We start from the raw sequence: 22,003 nt of genomic DNA on the forward strand, positions 1-22,003 counted from the left end.
ATGAATACTCACTTTCCCTTTATACAACCACAACCCTTTCTGAAGCCTTCCTGAGCTTACCACGATCATTCAGAATGGACTATTATTACCTTTATTCCTTAAACACACATTTCTAGCATTGCATCTACAATACTTTGTGACCTTTGTCCATCTTCCCTCCTGCCTTATGAGATCCTTACAACAGAAATTTTGTATTATTCACCTTAGTATTCCCAGTGTCCAGCACAGTTCCTGCATAGAGTAAAAGTTAAGTCTAACTTTGCTTGAGGACCTCAAGCCAATATGACAGGATATGGTTTCATAGGAGCCAAGCCTGCCAGAAGACAGAAGATAGGCAAGAAAGACACTTAGGAGTGGTCCTTGGAGAGTCAACAAGAAAGCCACTTTGCCCAAAGTAAGATCTTAATGCAAGGAACATTCATCAACGTGTTCAACAGCAACAAGGCTTCAGCTAGCTACATGCTCTCAGGGATACAACCTCTCAATTCCAAGGCACTTTGTGTAGTCCATTAATTCTAAGTAGACTTTCAAAAGTACAGCTTACCTGTGTTCCAGCTCTCGAATGGAGAGGATCACTCCTGAAGTCGATGGCTTTTGCTGTACAGTGGCCAAAAAGGTGAAGTCACTCTTATTCCGGAACAGCTGGATTAATTTCTCACTCACATGAGGGGCTGCATGGATCTCCCTTTCTGAATCTAGGAGTCAAGGAAATGCAGAAACAGAAGGGGACAGAGAACGAGGAGGAGGAAAAAGAAGACAGAAGGAGACGGAAAGTAAGAAAGAGAAAAGATATACAGTTAGAAATGTCCAGAGGAATCCAGGTTGCCTTTTTCATTCCACCCTGCCCCTGCACCTTGCCAATACTTTATCTTTTCAGGCACCTCCCACCCCTCCATCCAGCAGCATTCATTCAACACAAAACCCGGAAATGCCACCTCTGTCACTGTACCACTTGTCATTTTGACAAATTCATAATTGGCCAGCCAGTGACTTTCTGACGGAAATTTTGACGGGACACTGAGCAATGTGGCCAACTACACACAGATTAAGTTGCTGTAAAAAAGTGAGACAATCAGATAAATGGATCCTGAATTCAGAGAATCCCGTGTTTATAGCAGGACCCAAATGCCACTCAGCAGGCTCCAGTTGCACTTTTCCCCATGGACTCAGTTTCTTTCTCTTCACGATGCGTAGAGGGAAACTTGTCCTAGCTTTGTACCCAGCAGAGATTTACTAGTGTTAATAATGCCAGACAATTCCACTTCTGCTTAAAGAATACAAGGCACGTGCATGATCCATAAGGATGCCTGGAACTTCTCTGTAAACCTGGAGTGGATGACTCTGCTCATGACCTATTAAAGTGGAGGCCAATTCAATAGGCCTCGAGGCGCATGAGTCCAGCTAATTCTGCTCCTGGCCAGGAATCTCTTTCTCCAAGTTCTGCAAAATGAGACCTTCATCATTTCATACTCCGACCCTCCCCCCACCCCCCAATCGTGATAAACTAGGTGTTCTCGTTATTGTACACCTCACTTCTTCAAGTCAGAAATGGACTACCAACAGAGCAGAATTAAAAGAAACTATTCAGAGGATGACAAATGAATACCAAAGGTATGTTTGGTTCCTCCTCTCGTGCCCTGACCCCGTCCATCCTCTGTAGAACTACTTTGTTTTTCAGACTCCTGGAGAAATAACCAAGACCTTCAAAAGCTCTGTGGCCCAAGCAACATCACAGACTACATGGACCTTGAAGAACCTCATCCTAAAGAGTGGCTTCTAACAGGAAGAAAAAAAAAAAAAAAAAATCAAGTTCTTGACCTTGGGCCTCGGTCTTCTCATCTACAAAATGGGGCAGGGGATAGGGGAGGGTAGGTGAACTAGGCGATTTCTCAGGCCTCTCCATCCTTGTGTAATTCTACGAGTTGCTCTTTGAAGTTTGCAGCACAGCAAAGACCACCACCATCTTCCAGCTGTAGAAGCCTAGGCTATGGAAGACAGGAAGCAAGGTTGGTCCTCTATCTTGGAGGCACCTAACCCAGGCGGAGGACCCTACCCACATAAAACCCACCTAGGACATTTGCTTTTCTACCCAAAGAAAGGCCTTCACTACTCTACTGTTAAGTGGCAGGCTTTTAGCTTTGTCAAGGGCGGAGAAAAGAGCCACTTAGGGAATGCTTCTACACCTCCTACAAAATCCCAATGACTTTGCATGATAATATTCATGATCTATTAAATGTATGAAGTAATCATTTTGTAAACTAGAGATGATTAGCAAATGTTTGTTAACATTTTTATACTGCTGGGTACAAGTCCTAATAAATTCTACCTAGAATTTAGTGCCAGGAACACAGGCACACGCAGCTCTTGGGATTAACTTATATGTTTACTTTTTCCCTTTTTGCTGTTTCCTTCTTTATTCATCTATTAGGAATTAACTGATTGGCAGTGTTGGCCCAGACAGCTCATCAGAGGTTCTGATGCTGGAGCCCAGTGCAAAGGGGACAATGATCAGTCAGCCATGATATTCATAGCTCTTTCCTCCAGCAGGCACATCAATGATAAGTGTCCTCACCTCTCACTCCGTTCTCTTGGACATTGTTCCAGCTCCATGGCCAATGCCACTCAAGTGTATATCTACCACCCCAATCTCTCCCTTAACCAACAGACACATTCAATATCCTTAATATCTCCACATGAAGGTTTAATAAGCATTTCAGATTGTATATGCCCAGGACAGAGCTCTTGTTCTCCCCCCCACCCCAGCCCTCTATTTTCTCCTGGAGTTCCCAGTTTAGTAAATGGAACCACCCAGTTTAAGCCAAAAAGACCAGAACTTGTCCTTGAATCTTCCTTTTCTTCTACCCTCCAGATCCAATCCAAGAACAAATCATGAGGACTCCCAGGTCTGGAATCTGTCACTTCCCCCCCAACTCCACTCAAACTCCTCTCCAAGCTGCCATCATCTCTTACTGGGGCACCTCCAACAGCCTAACTGGTCTCCCCGCTTCCATATTGCCTTGCCTTCTCCATTCTCCACAGCAGCCCAAGAGCTCATCTTAACACCTAAATCAGCATCCTTTACATTCTCTTGCTAAAAACCCTCCATGGCTTCCCAGTTCTCCCAGGATAAAAATCCAGGCTTTTGAGCATGGCCTGCAAGGTCACACACCAACTGACTTGCCTACGTCTCCCACCCACTTTCATCCTCTTCATTCACACCCAAGCCCAATCCTGCCTCAGGGTTTTTGTACTACTCTTCCTTTACCCACAGAGCTCTTCCCCACTCTTCCCAAGCCTGCCTCCTTCAGCTCTAACTGCAAATGCAACCTCCTGGTCCTTCCCTCCAAAGCAGGCTCCCCAATAATACTGAACACACCACCCTGGTTATTTTCTCCATACCACTTAATTATTGTAATCTTTCTTTGTATGACTTATGCTCTTATTTCATGTTTGTTATATTTTTTACTGTATTTCTTTCTCTCCCCTCTAGACTAGAAGCTCCACGAGGACAGGCAGATTTATTCAGTCATTGTTATAGCCAAAGTTCTCAGTGCCTGGCATAAAACAGGCATCCAATAAAGACTTCTGATTTTATTTTCATTTTTATCATGTGTATTGTTAATTCAAAGAGCCACAAATATTACAGTCAGAAAAGAATAGGATACCTTTTGGAAAAGAAGATAAATGGTAGGTGTCAAGTGTCAGTGGTTATAAGTTTAAAGAAAAGCATGTTCAGGACCAATTCAGTCCCTCCTATTTATAGGACACCACATCTAACAATCTAATCCAATACAACCACACTGCTACTCACCCAACCCCCTACAAAACTGAGCATTTCCTCTGCTGGCTTTTTGTTTCTCTTTGTAAATGACTGGCACATTGAAATAGAGAGACCCCATTAGCACTCACCAGAGTGAAATGTAAAAAACATCTATTTTCATACACGGAGACTTTATGTGCATTCTCCTTTTCAGAAAAGCTCTTTCAAGTAAATGCTTACCATAATTCAGCTGCCAAAAGAACACCAGAAAGTAATTTCACTTAACAACACAGAGGCAAGAACACTGGACCATGTTTCAAGGGACTGAAGACTACCAAGGTTTGCAGAGAACTAGATGTGTGACCTTGGATACGACCCTTTGCTTCTGTAAGCCTCACACTCCATATCTGAAAATGGAAATGATTGGAGATCATGGAGTTCAAGTTCTTTCCAGGACTCAACAGTTCATTTCTGTTCATCACCTTACCCTGCTCCTAGCCACCCAGCAAAGGACGGGACTGAAGGTGTTTTCTACATATGGGACACCTAGATTCTACAATTCTTCTCCTCTGCTGATTTTCCAAATCAACATAAATGTAAAGTTGTCAATTACTGGAACCAGTGATAGGTCACCTACTTTGCAGTAACCGTATTTTTTTTTACGGGAGTTAAATGAGTAACCAATGAAAGCCAATTAATGAGAATCTATAGTAACTATCATACTGTATTATGCAACCATTATAATGTGCTTTCTGTATTATTGGAGAATATTCAATCTGTTAGAAAGAACCAGAAAAACAAGTGGGATGAATAAAACTCATAGGAAGTGTTAAATATAGACAGCAAGTTAGAAACCTGTAAAACGTGTTCAACATAGATCAAATAAATGAAACCTAAGTGTGTTGAACACAATTAAAAAGGACTGAATAAACATGTTACCATGAATAGAATGGGGTGGGAGAACCAAGTCATAAACAAATCACAGCACCTTCAAAATGAGAGCTATGTCATCCCTAAATCAGATACCTATCTTTGACATTCATTCCATTCCCATTCTGGCCCCACGTGTACTCTGCCTGAGAAATGCTAATCAAACCCATCACTACTCAACAGACTGGTACCTGCATCTGGGACCAAGAGTACTTGCCTTCTCCAAGAGTGGAAAGACACTGGCACCAGGCACCTCCCATCCACTGAACCCCACCTTTGTAGAACCTCTGCTCTAGTCCACGTAACCTCCGCATCAGCAAAGAAGTTGGCAGGGCAAAGACTGAACACATGAACAACGCAAAACCCAAGAGTCTGGTAGGGTGGCCCATCCTTCCCCTAGCATGGACCCTATCCTATTCCATTTCTTTCCCCTGCTTTCTCCTGGACATTTTAGATTTATTTAATACACGGCATGATTCAAGCATCTGAATTTGGTGGGTGAAGTGGTTTTGTGACCTCTGGGAGCATTACTTGGAGGCTACCATTCCATCAAGGTAATTGCCCACACAACCACCACCACTGACAGAGAACATTTCACATTAAAAAAAAAAAAGTCGTCCTTTCAAACATCTAGAAGTTTTACGTGATCTAGTTAAGAAGTGCTAAATCAGCGGGAAGGGTTAAGTGCTTTTTCTTTCCTAGGAAAAAATGGCTCTACCTAGTCATTTTTAAAGACTAAAAATGCTAACATGATGATTAAGCATCAGTTTCAAAAAAAAGAAAAAAAAGTATTGGGTGAAGGGAGGAGACTGAAGAAATTAAATGAGGATATTCACACACTCTTCTCTGCCTGTTACAGAAGCAGCTTCATTTCCCTTTTGCCTGATGACAGGGTGAGGATTTTCATTGTCCAACATACCTGTGTTTCCTCTGTGCCAGGCACTGTGCTTGCTGGGCACCAGGGAAACCAGCAGAAATACAGTTCCTGCCTTTGAGGATAGCTGCAGAAGCAAGGCTGTCACCTGGGAACGACAGGTAGAGTAGGGCAATGCACAAACGAAGGAGGGGGCCGGTGGAGGCTGGGAAGGACACAGTGGAAGACAGAGCTTTGAGCCAGAGGCAAAAAAAAGATGAATAAGCATTTACCAGGCAGGGGGCACTTGTTGCGGGATTGCTGTGCAGATGTGAACACCCATGTGTTTTCCATCATCTTGGCATTTTTCTTCCTCTGCAAGCTTCTCTCTCACTAGAAGGTCAGCAGGACAGAAGCTACTCTACCTAATATCAGAGGAAACTCCCCACCGATTAGCAAGTAGAGGAGGCAAGAACAGCAGCAGCCAGAAATGGGACAAAACACACACCCGGGCAGCCCACCTCAGCCTTGACTGATGGAGAATCTGGGGGACAGCTCAGTAATTACAACATGTTTACACAGAGAACGTCACATATGGTGGAATCCAGATGGAGATGTGGCACATCCTTCTCGCCTAAGTCCCATGTAAGCTTGTGGTAAGATTGGCCCCAAAGGTAAAGCAACACTTGTCAATTTGAAATAGCAGGTGGCTTTTCATTGCTGAGTCCAGAGGAAGTTCACCAGTTCAGAACAGGCCACTATCCATGGGGCAATTCCGGCTGTGGGGAAGCATACCGTTCCACCGTCAGGTCCTGCAGCCCTTCTTTAAGAAGGTCTGAGGTTATTGATCCAAGCAGCTTTCAAAGAAGTGGAAATCACCAGCAGAAAGTAGTGGGGATGCTAGGAGACTCCTGGTTCATGTGTAAGGGATTTCTACCTTCACTAGCAAATTCACAATGACATCCCATTAAACCTCCACTAGCTGCAGAAGCCAGAATCATGCATAAACATGTGTACAGTTTATCGCGGTGCCAAGTAGAGGACTGTTTTACACATACTACTTACAGTAACCTTAGCAGTAGCCACTGCTATTTTTCCTCCTTTATAAACTGAGAAAACTAAAGCTTACAGAATTTTCTAAAAGACATTGGGCTAGGAAGCCATGGGGAGATTCCAACCTGGCAGGCTGGTTTCTCAAACTACACACCTCACTCTACTACATCTATTATTACCGAGGTGTGTGAGCTCCATGCTTGGTTCACGTGAAAAGGCACAAAGCATCATCATACACCCAGTGCTGGACACTTTGTAGTCACTCAGGTAATATTTATGAGCAATCTATTTGTACAATCCCTGAGCTAAATATCATTATTCCCCCATTTCACAGGTGAAGAACCAGAGGCAAAGTTTTACAGCTTTACACAGCAAATGGAGATAAAAATGGCGTCTTGCCCCAGCAGAGTCCGCCATGATACTGCATGGCATTTGCCTGGCACCCTTGCCTACTCGGTCATCCTCCTTTCTTTCCCTGTTCCTACTCCTCCTCACTCCAGCACTGGAGCCACACAAGCCTCCTTTTTCTTCCCAGGGCCGTGTTTCTTCCACACTTAACATTCTCATGTTTCCCTCTCCATTTGCTCTTCCTTGGGTACCAGCTTACTTGTTAATTCTTCAGGCTAGCTTTCTCTGACCACCCCAAGCCAGCTCAGATTCCCTATATTATGTGTTCATTGTATTTATCATAACCATCAAGGCTTTGTGTGTAATCATTTTATTGTGTATAATCATTTCATTAATGGTCATCATGGCCACCAGACTATAAATCCCATGAGGAATTATTTATCAATATATTCCCCACACTCTACAGAGTGCCTGGCACATAGATTAATGGAACAGACATTTGAAGCTCTATCTTGACTCTAAAATCTAGAGCACAGTGTAACAAAGGAGGTTTACCAAAGACACTCAACTCTAACCCCAACCTGTTGAGAAAAAGTACATTAAAATAACGAGCTGCCTAAGGAATAATAAAGCTAGCTGAGCATCCCCAACTCCTCCATTGGGGGACTCAACCTAAAGAACCCTGTGACACATTTTTCATAATTACTATGTGGCTCCATTAAAAGATTCTAGTGCCTCCATAATTTTACTTATTAAATAGGCATAATAAGGCAGCTAAAGTTCTCATATAAACCTTTAAAAATACCAGTAAGGACAATCAAGGCGCCCACTTGTCACTAAGAAAGTAGCATACCAAGATCACTCCTCCTCTGGCACTGCAACCTGCCAGTGATCCAATCTCCTCCCTGGTCTACATCCCTCCACCCCCATCTCAGTCGGGCACCTCAGAATAAAGAGATGTAAAGCATGAACACCACCTTTATCTGCACCACAGGGCAGGAAAACAAAAGATTGATGGAAAGATGTTAATATGATTAAGAACCTTGCATAAGGTTCAAGCTTCCATTTATCAGATACTTAAGTTGTAGGGATGCAACATACAGCATGGTGACTATAATACCATACTGTATATTTGAAAAGTGCTAAGATCTTAAAAGTTCTCATCACAAGAAAAAATTTGTAACTATGGCAATGGGTGTTAACTTCTTGTCTAATCATTTTGCAATATATACATACATCAAATCATTATGTTGTACACCTGAAACTAGGTTAACAATTATAGCTCAATAAACCTAGAGAAAAAAAAAAAAACTACATTGTATACCAGAGAAGTTCTCTAACAAGTTTAATCAGACTGTATATACTCAATGGAAAATTATGTAGAGCAAGAATATCAAAAGTATTAGAACATAGGAAATATCTAAGCAATGATGCCAAAGATGCACACATGTACAGCATATCAAGTATACATTAAGATTTAGTTTTAGTGACACATGGCAGAGAGAGAGGACTGCCCACCAGCCATCAAGAGGTCAGAGCTAACCTAAAAGTTCTTTCACAGATCTCGATTTTCCAAATTGGAGATTTAGCATTAAAAAAATGTATGCTAAAATGTTAGAACATTAGAAAAACAGGAGAAACGATAAGGGCAAGCTACAAAAAAAATAAATAAGCACCAATAACCTTGCTTTTAATCACATAATTGTGGCTCTTAAATCAATGAGGACATCAGATGCTCCCTCCAGCCAACCTTAACCAGGTCTGACTTCCTATGGAATACCATGCCCCTCCTCAATAGAGAAGGCCGGTCAGCCCCCAGGATAGCCAGCTGGGGCATTGCAGCATGGAGCCCCCTGCCCATGACAGCTCAAGAGGAGGTATATTTTGGCAGTAACAGAGAGAACAGCCTCTTTGGGTAGCATTTTAATCCCCACTCTCAAGACTGATAAACCCAAAGGCATGCCCATCATACTGTATGAAGCTGCATGCACAAACCATCAAGTGTAAGCAAAAACATTGTTCCTAGCACAGGATGCTCTCCAGGGTCTTATAAAAGACAGGAGGGCAAGCCTTGCCCTTGCTCTCCGGGATCTATCCATTCATCCACTTATTTGCTCACCCACTACCTTTAAAACTTTGAGCACTCCTCTGAACAGAAAATTAAGACCTCTTCTAGCCACGAGGGGCTAAGAGTCCAGGATTAAAGACCCAAACATAGATGAAGGGGAATGGTTTAGTTCAGAGCCCTAAGTGGGCACGCTCAGGAGGCATCACACCTGGAACAGGGCCAAGGCTCCTCCTCAGAAACTTGATCTCCCCATTAAGGGGCAGCGTAGGGTAGTGGTTAAGCACTCAGACTCTGGAGCCCGACTGTTTGGTTCCGATTCCAGCTTTACCATTTATAAGACAGGTTAACTTGTCCAAGGTCCTCTCTGTGCCTCAGATTCTTCATCTGTAAAATGGGAGTAAGATTGCATCTACTCCACAGGGATAGCATGAAGATTCAATTAATACATATTAAGTTCTTCAAACCGTACATGCCACATAAGCCACACATGACAATTTTTGGTTTATGTGGAACACAGCACAGGCAGGCCTTGGGTCCTGGAGGGTTGGAGTACCAAAGTACACCGGCAACCACACCACGAGAGACTTCTTGCTGCAGCTGTCATGGCTGCGGCCCAGGAGGAAGGCAACAGGGAGGTGAGCAGGGCTTGCCAGGCATGGTTGGAGGCAGTTCATAACCAGTTCACTCTTAAATTAAAAACTGATCATCTATGGGGCTCCCAGCTACTCCAGTCTATGTCCAGTCAGCCAACACCCAGAACATTTGAGTTTTTGCTATGTGCTAGACGGGAAGCTGCATACTTAACCTAATTTAGGCTTCACAGAAGCCCAGTGAGGTCAGTAGTAGGGATGCTACCCCCATTTTATGAGGTACAAATACCAAGAGTTAAGTTTCCTACTAAGTAGTGTAGCTGGAACTCAAACGTGGTCTTGGGCAACCGCGATGCACCCCGCCTCGCCGTGCCATCTTCCGCCCTCAGCCCTGCTGGTGTCAGAACACCAGCTCCACCACGTAGCTTCTGGAAAAGCTTGGTTAACTCCTTCATCCTGGAGTTGCCTCTCCTAGGACACAGTGGTAATACCACCCACCCTCCATGGTTCAGTAAAAAGTAGTAGGAGAACACATGGAACATGCCCAGTACATAGCATATGCTTCCTAAGGACTTCCAGGGCTGGACCTTTCTGAAAAGATTTGCAAAGGCACCCCGGAGAGCTACACACTGAAGTTGGAGCTTGAACAGGTGCTAATCTGTTCACACTCATGATCACAGCCCATAGTCCTAATAACCCACTGAGTGGACACTAACAACCTCGTTCGAAGAGGCTGCCTCGGACTCCTAAAAAAGAGACTTGTCCAAGACCCCACCTTCAGCAAGAGGAAAAGATGTGCATTCTGAGTCCATTTCTGCAGGGTTTTTGTTTTTGTTTTGTTTTCCCCCACGGCTTCCCTAATCACAACAGAGAATTGAAGACAAGAGAATTCTTCCTCCAAGACCCTAAACTCCTCCATATATCGAGTTCCATCTCTAGCCTGCTTACGAAGTTTGGAGCAGTAAGCTGACCCAATTCTAATTAGTTCCCTTTTGTGCACAGTCCTAATTCTCGGGCATAAAAGACTTTTTAAATGCTGTACTGGCCTTGACCTTTCCGTATCTTCTCAAATTCAATAGTAAACAGTAGGGCATCATGTTTAACCACCAAGCTCTCTAATTTATGATTCTTTATTATAAATCATTTTTACATGTTGCTTCAAATGCAGTTTTTCAAGAATAAAAATCTGCCTGCCTTGAAATGCACAGTGATTTTAATATGCAAACCTCCTACAGAGATGATGTCTCATTTTAATTATTGTTTCGGTTTAATGGGTTTTCATTAAATTAGAGGATGGAGCAATTACTAGGGTGAACAGCTAATGTTTGAAAGGTAAGCTCCTGTAGCTCTGTGGGCAAAAAGAGAGTAGTGGCATAGAGAAGCAAAAAGCAACCCTCTTCTGGAGAAGCTTGTGTGCAGCCTGATAGAAAACTACACTGGCTACTTCTTTGCCCAGCCTCAGAACAGAGTGGGCTTCTCCTCATAGGGATATGCAAACAGCTCTAAGCATGCATTCACCATGCGTTCATCTTCACACAACTTTTATATCAGGAATCTGGGCTCCCCATCTTCAGACTAGAAAGAGCTCCAAGAGCACACAGTCTACAAAGCTCAATGTCAAACCACAGGAGAATACTCCTGATGAAATGTTCTCCTCTCACATGTAAGGAACATAGTTGGTATAGTGCATTAATGTCCAACTTCAGCATAGGCTGAAATGACCACCATCCTGTTAAGTAGCAAACTGTCAGAGGCTCAATGAGAAAGGACTTTGTTGGCCTGGGCACTACCTCTCCCCAGAAACCGCACAGACTTGGTACTTGGGGACCAACGGGGCAGCATTACAGAGTGAGGGGAAGAATGAGAAAGAGAGAATGAGGGGAGGCAGAGAGGTAAAATCTACTTGATTGGGGCCCCAGGGGTCAGAGGTGAGGGGTGTGACTTAATACTAGGGAAGGATGGGGGCTTGGTCTTGTACAAATCTGCACCTGGCAAAGGCAAGGAGGTTGGCAAGCTGCAAACACGCAATTTTGTTTTCTCCAAATGAGCTGAAGGAGAAAGAGGGCAGCTAGCTACAGGGGGTCCCTCCAGAAATAATTGGCCTATTACATTAAGGCAGGCCTGGTCACTATGTATGCCAAGAAAGGAACATGGGCCCATCTCACTAGGCTATGGGAAGGAGGGAAAAAAAAAAATTTCCACAACATTCTAAAACGGCAGAAATCATAAAGCAGCTGTAGTCCCAAGTAAACCAGCAGGAACTAAGTGATGAATAAGGTACCCTCACCTACGCAACACCCCCCACAGCTTAAATCAGGCCACCTGTCAGGGTGGCCATTTTGCTGGCCAGGGCTGCTGGAGGAGGTTCTTTGCTCCATTATTGCAAGTGCCCTGAAGATTTCTGACAGGGTTAAGAATTTGGAACTCAATATAAAGCCTTTTTCTTTCCCCCCTCAGCTCCTTTATTTCCACCATCCTAAAAAGCACACCATCAGCTCTTAGATCACGTACATTAATCTAATTACATGCCTAGTTAACTAATTAGTTCCAGAGTCACTACTGGGGAGGTCTCCCTTGGTATTTTTCTATCTGCATTGGCCAGACTGTCTGTCTGTGCTTTGGGGTTCCTGGGGAAACCATGCAATTACTGGCCTTTCGACCCTGTGCTGAGCAGGGACAGTAAAAGTTTTATGGCCACCTCCAACTCCAGGCTTTGCACAGAAGCTCCAAGAAATGGGTGTGGCTTCTTGCTGTGCTTTTTTGAAAACTGGCCTCCCCTTTAGAGATTTTATTCCAACCATATTAAACATTAATGTCACCCTTGAAGCGAATCACTGGAAACGCTTACTCCTGAACTCACAATTGCTCTCTGGCTCAAAGATCCTTCTCGGCCAGTTTCCCACTACCACCTTCCCAAACAAGATCTACAACTAAGGGCTAAAATTACAATTCCCATTTACTGAAGCTTTTCTGAAGAAATGAAAAGGTCGATTTGGGGAAAAATTGGTCTTTTATCATTGTTGTAAATAATCCTAGGGTGACCAACCTGAGCAGCCAGTTTTCAGTAAGTGACTCCTTCCGTGTTTTAAATAGACCTTCGCGGTAATTCATCTCAAAGGGTGCTTCAAGCTCCTGAGGAGTCTTTTCTATTCGGGTATGGTCTGACTTGCCCAGCAGATATTCCTTTTGGCTCCCTGAACTACCTCTTCCTCGAATGGTGGTACACTCCTCCCCATGCAAGCCCTCGTGGGCCACAGGTGGGCTGAGTGCGGGGCACGGGAGGTGCGTGGACCACTGCAGCCCAACTTCTCCCACCTGCAGCTCCAGCCGCCTTCTCCACACCAATCCAAAACCTGCTCCTCTCTCTGGGCCCCACCCCATTCCCGCCCCCGCACGAGGCTCTAGAGCCCCAGCTGAAGGGGAATTTCCCTTTCCACTCCAAAATTCAAATACATACTGTGGGGCACATTCTCTGTGGCCTGGGGCAGGCTCTGTACCACGGGGAGTAAGACACACAGTCTGGAGGGAGCCACCCAGCCGAGGATTTTTAGCTGTCTGGACCAGTCCCACTTATTTGCCCACATCTCACAATCTGCTTCTTGCCAAACCCAACAGTCAGGTCTCAGTCCTCAGCCCCACTGACCTCTCCGCAACCTAAGAGTTGTCCCCTCCCTCCTCTGAGGCATTCTGGTTTTCCTACAACCACTGGGGCCATCTTGAGGCTTCTTCATGTCCTCCGCTGCCTCTTCTCTAGTTAGTTGTCAGGGTGCCTCAAAGGCCCCCTTCCCATCCCTCCACTCCTCTTCCGCCGGGGCAGGGGGCCCTCTGCCCCTACCCCCCCTCCTGAATCTCTCTCTCATATAAGAAAATCATGGAGTCCTTTTTCAGACTTAAATCAGTTATCAGTCACCTCAACCCTTACTTTAAACCCTCCAAGAGCTTCCTGTACTAGTTTCCTATTGCCGTGAAAGCAAATTACCAGAAACTTAGTAGCATCAAACAATACAAGCTTAGCATCTTACAGTTGCAGAAGTCAGAGGTCTGGGGGCGCCTGGGTGGCTCGGTTGGTTAAGCGTCTGCCTTTGGCTCAGGTCATGATCCCAGGACCCTGGGATCGAGCCCCACTCCAAGCCCCCTGCTCGGGGGAGAGTCTGCTTCTCCCTCTGCCCCTCACCCCTCGCTCTCTCTCTCAAATAAATAAAATCTTTTTTAAAAAATAAATAAACGTGCTTTAAAAAAAAAGTCAGAAGTCTGAAATGGGTTTCATTGGACCAAAACCAAGGTGTGGACAGGGCCAAACTCCCTCCAGAAGCTCTAGGGGAGAATCCATTTAGCTTGCCTTTTCTGAGTTTCCTGGGCTCACGTCCCCTTCCTACAGCCTCCAGGCCAGCAGTGCAGCACCTTAGGATCACCCTGTGCTTCCATGCTCATGCCGCGTCTTTCTCTGACCTTCCTGTTTCTCTCATAAGGACGCTTGTGATGACACTGGGCCCACCTGGGTAATCGATTATCATGTCCCCACCTAAAGATCCTTAATTTAATTACACCCACAGAGTTGTTTTTATGAGGTAAAGCAACATATTCACAGGTTCTGGGGATCAGGACAGGAATATCTTTGGGTGGGCCATTCTTAAAACTACCACTCTGCACAGGACAATTTAATCAAAACCCTAACACCTTACCATTGGCCTGTAAGACGCCACATGACTTGGTCCTACAACTGAGGCTGAAATTAAGACGAAGTTTTTGCTTTGGCCCTGGGTATGCTCCCTAGCCTCTTCTGGTACCTCCATCCACACTGGCCATCCTTGAGCCCCTTAAACTTGTTTGAACCTAAGGTGCCTTTGTAACCATTGTTACAAGAATGTGGGCTCTGGAGCAGAACAGCTTGGATTCAATTCTCAGCTTTGCCACTTATTGGACCTATATTGATCAAGTGATTTCACCTCCCTGTGCCTCTGTTTTCCTTTCTGTAAAATGGGGCTCATAACACCCAGGTGCCTTGTAGGAGTATTACAAGGAATAAATAAGCTAATGAATATAAAGAATTTAGAACAGTGCCTAGCACATGAAAAGTCTTCATCATGAACAGTGTGATCATTCATAATATTATCTTTGCATGGGTCTCATTTTCATTCAGACATCAGCTCAAATACCACCTCTGCAGAAAAGCCTTCCCCAATCCTTCCTAAGTTCAGTCCTCTCTTGCTCTTTCTACAAGATTGCTATTTTATTTTCTTCATAGTACATATTAGTATCTAAAGTTACTAATTTATACTGTGATCATCCACTTCTGCTGACCATGTGCTTCATGAAGACAGACTTTGCCTTTTCTCTGCTACATCTTTGACACCCAGAACAGTGCCTGTCACACAGAGGTACAAATCTTTGTTGAATGAATGAGTGAATACGATATCGTGCTGGCTGTCTCCTCCCCACACCCAGACCAAGGGCCCACAAGGGCAGGTGTCTGTGGAATTCTTCTTGCACCATCAGGACCCAGAACAGTGACCAGCACACAGCAGCAGAGCCAACCCTCCGTGAATGCTTGCCAACGGATCGATATGTAAATGAGCTGTAAAGGCGCCTTCGAAGATAAAGTCTTAAAAAAAGAAATGATTTTTCTCCAGCAGGTCACTCAAAGATTGAGAGGGAAAGGATTCTGAAGTCACATGCTGAAAACAAAGCAATTCAAAGCAGGAGTCCAGGAACTTGCTTTCCAGACCTTGCCCTGTACTACTGGGCTGGACAGCTTTCCAATTACGGTGAGATCTGCTGTTTAAATCTCTTTTAAGATTTTTTCTTTTTAATTTGAGTGAGAGCAGGGGAGAGGGATAGAGAGAGAATCTCAAGCAGACTCTGCGCTGAGCCCAGGGCCCGACGTGGAGCTCAATCCCACAACCCCCAGATCATGACCTGAGCTGAAATCAAGAGTTGGACACTTAACCGCCTGAGCCACCCAGGCGCTCCGGTGAGATCTACTGTTTTTAAATGAAGTATCAAAAAGGATGCTGTGGCTAGCTTATACATGAAATACACAGCTAAAAGCAAACTGCTTAAATACCAAGGCTGCTGTGTCTCTCTTTTCCAATGATGCCTACAGCTCACAAGGCTCTCCTTTCAGCTGCCCCACTCCCCACCCCAGAAAGTCAGGAAAATAGTCTGAGGTGGACCCTGCATCAGGATTTATTTGTTAAGGTCTTACAACTGATTGTGACAAGCAACCATGGCTGAGAACTGGGTCCTGCTTGGTATCCCGGCTCCACATCAAAAGTGGCAAGCAGACCAGCCTCAGGCCAGATGGAGCATCATCATGTTGGTTTAGCCCCCCTATTACACATCACTCTCCCACCCAACACGGCATACTTCATCAAGTCCAAGGTGCCACAGTTTAGAAGATACACCATTATTTTACACCCCCTAGAAAGGGAAACAAAAAGCTGTCAATTAGAACTGTAAGACACTATTGATTGTTTATTATGTCATTATGAAAATGTGAATAAGTGTGTGTGTTAGGAATACAGTATAAAAATTGGGAGAGTTCATATAAAAGTCCAGATCTCCAGTAAAAAATTAGGTGACCTGGCAACATAGGGCTCCCACTCCCGTTCCCACAGGCAACAATGCAGTGAATGCTGACGCGGAGGAAATGCAGGGCACCGCACCATGTCACCAGGTGGCTGCATTCCCCTGCTCAGCTGTTACCAGGCTGACCCTCCAAGCTTCTGGGATTGCGGCCCCTTCCCAGCACATCTCCAGCGAGTGCTAATTCCCCACACTCTATATATACCGAAGCTCCTCCATCCCCAGCTCTCCGGGCCCTTCCTGGCCCACCCAGGTGCTTCTCAGCAGATGCTGGGGCCCTGATAACAGGACTTGACTAAGCCTGGGATCCTCTCAGCCCTTGGTGTGGCCAGACAGCGCATTTTTGGCAAAACTAAACAAAACAACACAAAACAGCCCCTCTCTTTTCCCCAGTGTAATGTACAAATATAACCATTTGCCTTGTGTGCCAAGATCTGGAAAAGATTGGAAAACACTGCCCTGTGTTGTCGTAGAATTTGAGATCTGAAGACTTGGAATGCACCATCAGTCCTGACACTTAGTATCTAAGTGACAGGCCATTTAATCCCTCTGAAATTCTGTTTCTCTCTCATTAAATGGTACTATAGTCATGATACTTATATCACAGAAGCAACGTGACAAATACATGCAATCATCTACATGAACAGTTTAAAATGTTTGCTGCTGCCACTTTCTTCCCTGAGTGCCGGAGGTCGGATGCCACCACGTGAGTCACACACGTGCAGAGGCCACACTGGGAGAGCTTCCGCCCACCAGCTTCCTCAAGTAGCTGACGATCTAGCAGTGTGAACAGGTGGACAGAATCCAGTATGATGAAAGTAAATCCCAAGTGAATAAATATCTTGCACTGAATCCATAAATACTTTGGACTGGAGATGGGAGGCCATGAGCATAAGGATGGCGTGGGTTGATAGGTGTCTCTGGATAAATCAGTGAGTGAGTGAGGAGAGGAAGCCTATGAAACAACAGTTGGCCTTTTTTTTTCCCCCCAGTGAGGTTGATACATCTTTTTTAAAAAGTGTTTCATCTCTCTTTTTTAAACTCATGATGTAAACCAACAGCTTCTTTCTTAAACTCTTTGTTGCTGTCCCACATCTACAGGGTATATAGGTACACTTTGAAATGGGCTTTTCTGGCTCCTATTCCCCCAAATCCTACCAGGGGTACCAAAGAATCCAGACCCCATATTCTATTTTAAAAAATGATAAAAATGAAAAAGCAACAGCACAATATTTTGATCAACCACAGAGTAATAATGTGAGCATGATAAATGCAAAGATGCCTGTCAGCGTTTCTATTTATGTGTAACTACTGATGTAGCCCTCTCCTTAATTATGCTCTTCTTCACTCTATGCATAGAGTCTGTCAGTGTGGGGCCGGGTGTAATCGAGCCCGGGAGCCCCAACCAGCATAAATACGTGCCACACACCCAGTCGTTCCGTGCAACTTTTCCAAATGAATTATTGGAGAGATTTAAGAATTCTTCAAAAATGTCACAATAATAACTATTTTATCTTTTTTATGCCCTAATTATGATTTGGAGCTTTGCTTTTCTTATTTCATCCAGGCACACCACAACTCATGAATAAAATATGACAAGTTTGATAGCAGCCATTGGAGAGGGTTCATCGGTAACAGCAGACGTGCTCCGTGTACAAAGAGCTTTTGTATTCCCACAGCCTTTGTTTCTGGGACAGGCTTTTATCTCAAAGAAGGACCACATGCGTTTCTTCCATCTCCCCCGTCCCCCTCCCACCACCCCACACTTCCTGCCTTCAGCACAACACCTGAAACCGTGTTTACTTTGTCTTTTAATGAGGACATTTCTAAACAATTAGCGAACAAATAAAAAAACCAAAGGGTGCTCTGCTCACCATGAAACTGGCTTGAAACAACACATCAAACAACTGACTCAAAGAGACACAATCAGAACCACAAACTAGCGCACCAAGTATGTGACTTTATATCTTGAAAATCATTCACGTCACTGCACCCACCTGGCAAGAAATTTAAAGCACCCACAAGGTTCTCCTTGGAGAAGTTCCCTCTCCCCAGCTGAGGCTGCCAGGTCCCTTCAAAGTTCAAGCTCCGGCATGTCTTTCAAAGAAATAAATGTGAAAAGGAAAGGAAAGGAACGTGTGGCTCTGTAAAACCATCAGGATTTATCATATGGCCCCAGGGATGTCAGACTTCAAGTTTCAAGGTTTCATTTTTTAAAGCAAATCTCTGAGCATCTTGTTCTACCACACATATAAAACCAGCCGGCTTCCAAGTTCCTCTCCAAACACAATTTTTTTTTTCCAGAGTTTGTTTCAAAATATGTAAGTGCAAAAAGACATTTTAAAGTCACTGCTTGCCTAGAACTTGAAGGACGGAGATTTAGACCTCCAATATGGAGCAATGTGCCAATCTCCCAAAGTCGTGGGTTTGTCTGTGGAGCTTGACAAAGCCAAGATTAAGCTAAGGCTGCAAAACACTTCTAACACTCCTCCAGAAAATGAACCCGGGACCATCAGGCAAACCAGAACGCAAAAGCTTAAGCATATGATGTTTTCTTGTGTGTACTGGGCAAAATGCACAGTGAGAACAAAGTTTGGGAAATCATAGGTCTACACTGTTTTTAACTCACCCAGGTGCTCCAAACACCAGGCAATCTTCACCAGTGCCCACTCCCACCCATTGGAACCAGTCGAAGCTTGGGTGAATGGCTACTCGGTTGAGACCGGGATCTCCAAGGGGGTGAGTTTCGTCACACTATCTTATGATGCAATGAACTGCGCCTCACCACCTGCTGACACTTCATGACATCGGGCGACCTAAAGGTGGTGAGGTGCAGAGGAAAACTAAAATTCTTCTTCTACCACTCACCACACGGCCCACACTCCCAACTTATATGCCAGACTTGCCTGCAGTTTGTACAGCACGGCAAGACTGAATATTTGGCAGATAAATAAGGCGGCAGCTTGAACACTCATGAAAAAGAGTTAATTTTTATTTCCATAAGACAATACGCAATCACAGTGTTTGGAGCACTGAGAAGCTGACCGTTTGGAGATGCTGGGCTGAGCCTCCCTTCCTTCAGACCCGGTATCTGAAAGAGGCCAAACGAGGCCAGGGAATATGACAGCAGCATGTAAACCTTTAACAGACACCATCAAATGGGATTAGTCCTCAAACTTCAGGTTTAGTGGTAAAAAGGAAGAAAAATAAAAGATTCCCAAGCATATATCAGTATTAATGACAAATCTTGATTTTTAACTCAAAAGATCTCAAAGGGCAAATCTCAAGGTCTTGCCTTGATAGAGCGGGCAGCTGACTTTTGTCACCATGGGCCCTAATGGGTCACTCCCCCTCTCCTCCACAGGCTGGGCACGACCTTCCACACTCCATTCGCCTTCTTCTCCCACCCAGGCCTCCAGGGCAAAGCACAACATTCTCCAGATCGACTTTTCCAGATAAAGTCTAGGGACTCATGGTCTGGGACATGAGACTAATCTGCATTTGAGCCAACTCCGGTGTGCTCCCAAATGTTTCTGGGGCTCTCCAATCACACAACTTTAACAGTAGCTGATCGGTGGCATCCTAGCCACAGCCTGAGCAGCAGAGAACTGGCCATACTGGTCAAGTCAACCAAAAGGATGAGCAAACACACTTAACGTTACAACTACACGCGCTCCAGCCTAAACCTCTCACTGATGGTACAGAAAATGCTCGCATTTCTCAATTCGAGTGCTAAGCCCCCATTTTCATACGGTAAGAGGGCATGGTGGCTGCTGAGCAGAGACCCAGATGCAACAAATACGGGCAAGCTCTCTCCTCACTCCCACACCATACAGCCAGCCTGAAGGCAGAGAATGAGGACTGCTCCCTCCTCTCCAAGGCTTTGGGCAGGGTTTGAGCTTCTATGTCTAGAGGGATAAGATCTCACAGGAGACGGGGTCTTTTCTTGGGAGATTTTGTGGATTCTGGGAAAAGCAAGGATAATTGGGGGCCATGAAACAAAGTGTAGAGTTATTCAAATAAGAGTCCTTCTCCTACCTTAAGCGAGGACCATTATGCTCCTCCAAGGGGCTGGGTCCCAGGCCAAAGCAGGGAGAACTACTCTGTCCTCAAGCAGAGCAAGCACCTACTGGATCCATGAAGACTGGCATCTCTGGGGTCCATCCACGACACCATGGACAGAAATAGTGATTCATAAGGGGTTCTGTTAGGCCTGGCAATGACAAACCTCCCAGCAAATTCCTGAACTGACCACAGTAGAGAAAAAGGAACAACTTGCCCAGTGGTGGATGAAGCGATCAGACTGAGTGGTAAGGTGCCATATAAGGGACCCCAGAAAGACTTGGGGTTCCTGAGATTTTGCACATAAAAGCTAAAGGTTCTTCTTGGGCAGAATGGAACAAGAACAGGTGTTTCATGGTCATTAACAATATTGTGGTTACATTCGTATTCACAGCTTTGTGAATCCTCCTGACATTTGAGTCTCCCTTAAAACAAGCCATCACTGCTATTATCAACAAGTGTTGGCGAGGATGTTGAGAAAAGAGACTTCCTTGTGTACTGTTGGTGGGAATGTAAATTGTACAATGATGAGGGAAAACAGTATGGAGATTCCTCAAAAAATTAAAAATAGAACTGCCATATGATCAAGCAATCCCACTTCTGGTATGTACACTAAGGAAATGAAATCTCTACCTCAAAGAGATATCTGCACCCCCGTGTTCACTGCAGTATTATTCATAAGAGCCAAGACAAGGAAACAACCTAGATGTCCATTAACAGATAAAGAGATAAAGAAAATGTGATGTACACACAAACACACACACACACACACAATGGAATATTATTTGGCCATAAAAATAGAAGGAAATCCTGCCATTTGCAATGACTTGGATGGAATTTTGGGACATTACATTAAGTGAAATAAGTCAGACAGAAAAATACAAATCCTGCATGATTTTTACTTAACTTAAAAAGACACACTCATAGAAAGAAAGAGGAGAATGGTGGTTACCAGAGGCTGGGTGGGAGAAGTGAGTAGATGTTGGTCAAAAGATACAAACTTCCAGTTACAGGAAGACTAATTCTGGGAATCTAATGTACAGCATGTTGACTATAGTTAACATTGTATTATACACTTGGAAGTTGTTAAAAGAGTGGATATGAAATGTCCTCATCACAAAAATTAAACCTTACTGTGGTAATCACTTTGCAATATATATCAAATCATCATATTAGATACCTTAAATATACACAATGTTATAGGTCAGTTATAAATCTATAAAGTTGGGGGGAAAGTCATTCATGGCATGAAGTAGAAGTGTCCAACTACGAAGGCACTTCAATGTGAGCTTCTTCCATGAGGACCGTGGATGCTCTGATTATCTGAGACTCCAGGTCATCAGCCCAAGGGGGAGCGCTGAGCTGAAGTGCAAAACTACAAGAAGCAATTACTGAAATGCCCTCAAATTTTGACATGTGGGGTGTATAAAGGGAGGCAGGTTAATGTAAGAGTTGAGTTTAAATGCAACAAGCCACACCCTTAGGTAAGAGCAAGGGGGAGGACGGGGAAAGAAGACAGAGTTTTTCAGGTAGGTCCACATTTGAAACCCAACTGTGCTACTTAACCAGCTGCAAGACTTTTCTGAGCTTCAAATTCCTCATCTATAAAATAGGGGTAAAACTCCCTAGCTCACAGACTGTCATGACATATGGCAGGCTCCATAAAGATCAGTTCCTTCCCCCATAACCTCCCTTTCATTGTCCCAACCCACAAATTCCCACTGCTTTTAAGATATTTGTTATGTAAACAATAG

At 44.4% G+C, this 22,003-nt stretch overlaps 1 protein-coding gene across 3 annotated transcripts in view; it reads right to left on the minus strand.

Annotated features, from left to right (window-relative positions):
• Positions 1–22,003, minus strand: part of NELL1 (neural EGFL like 1) — a 792,671-nt gene that overhangs the window by 717,937 nt on the left and 52,731 nt on the right. For all 3 annotated transcript variants that reach the window (XM_078058301.1, XM_078058300.1, XM_078058302.1), the window contains exon 3: positions 545–695. In XM_078058301.1, the coding sequence (XP_077914427.1) occupies positions 545–695 (151 nt within the window). The remainder of the gene's footprint in view (positions 1–544; positions 696–22,003) is intronic.

Source organism: Halichoerus grypus, chromosome 11, assembly GCF_964656455.1.
Source record: "Halichoerus grypus chromosome 11, mHalGry1.hap1.1, whole genome shotgun sequence".
NCBI lineage: Eukaryota > Metazoa > Chordata > Mammalia > Carnivora > Phocidae > Halichoerus > Halichoerus grypus.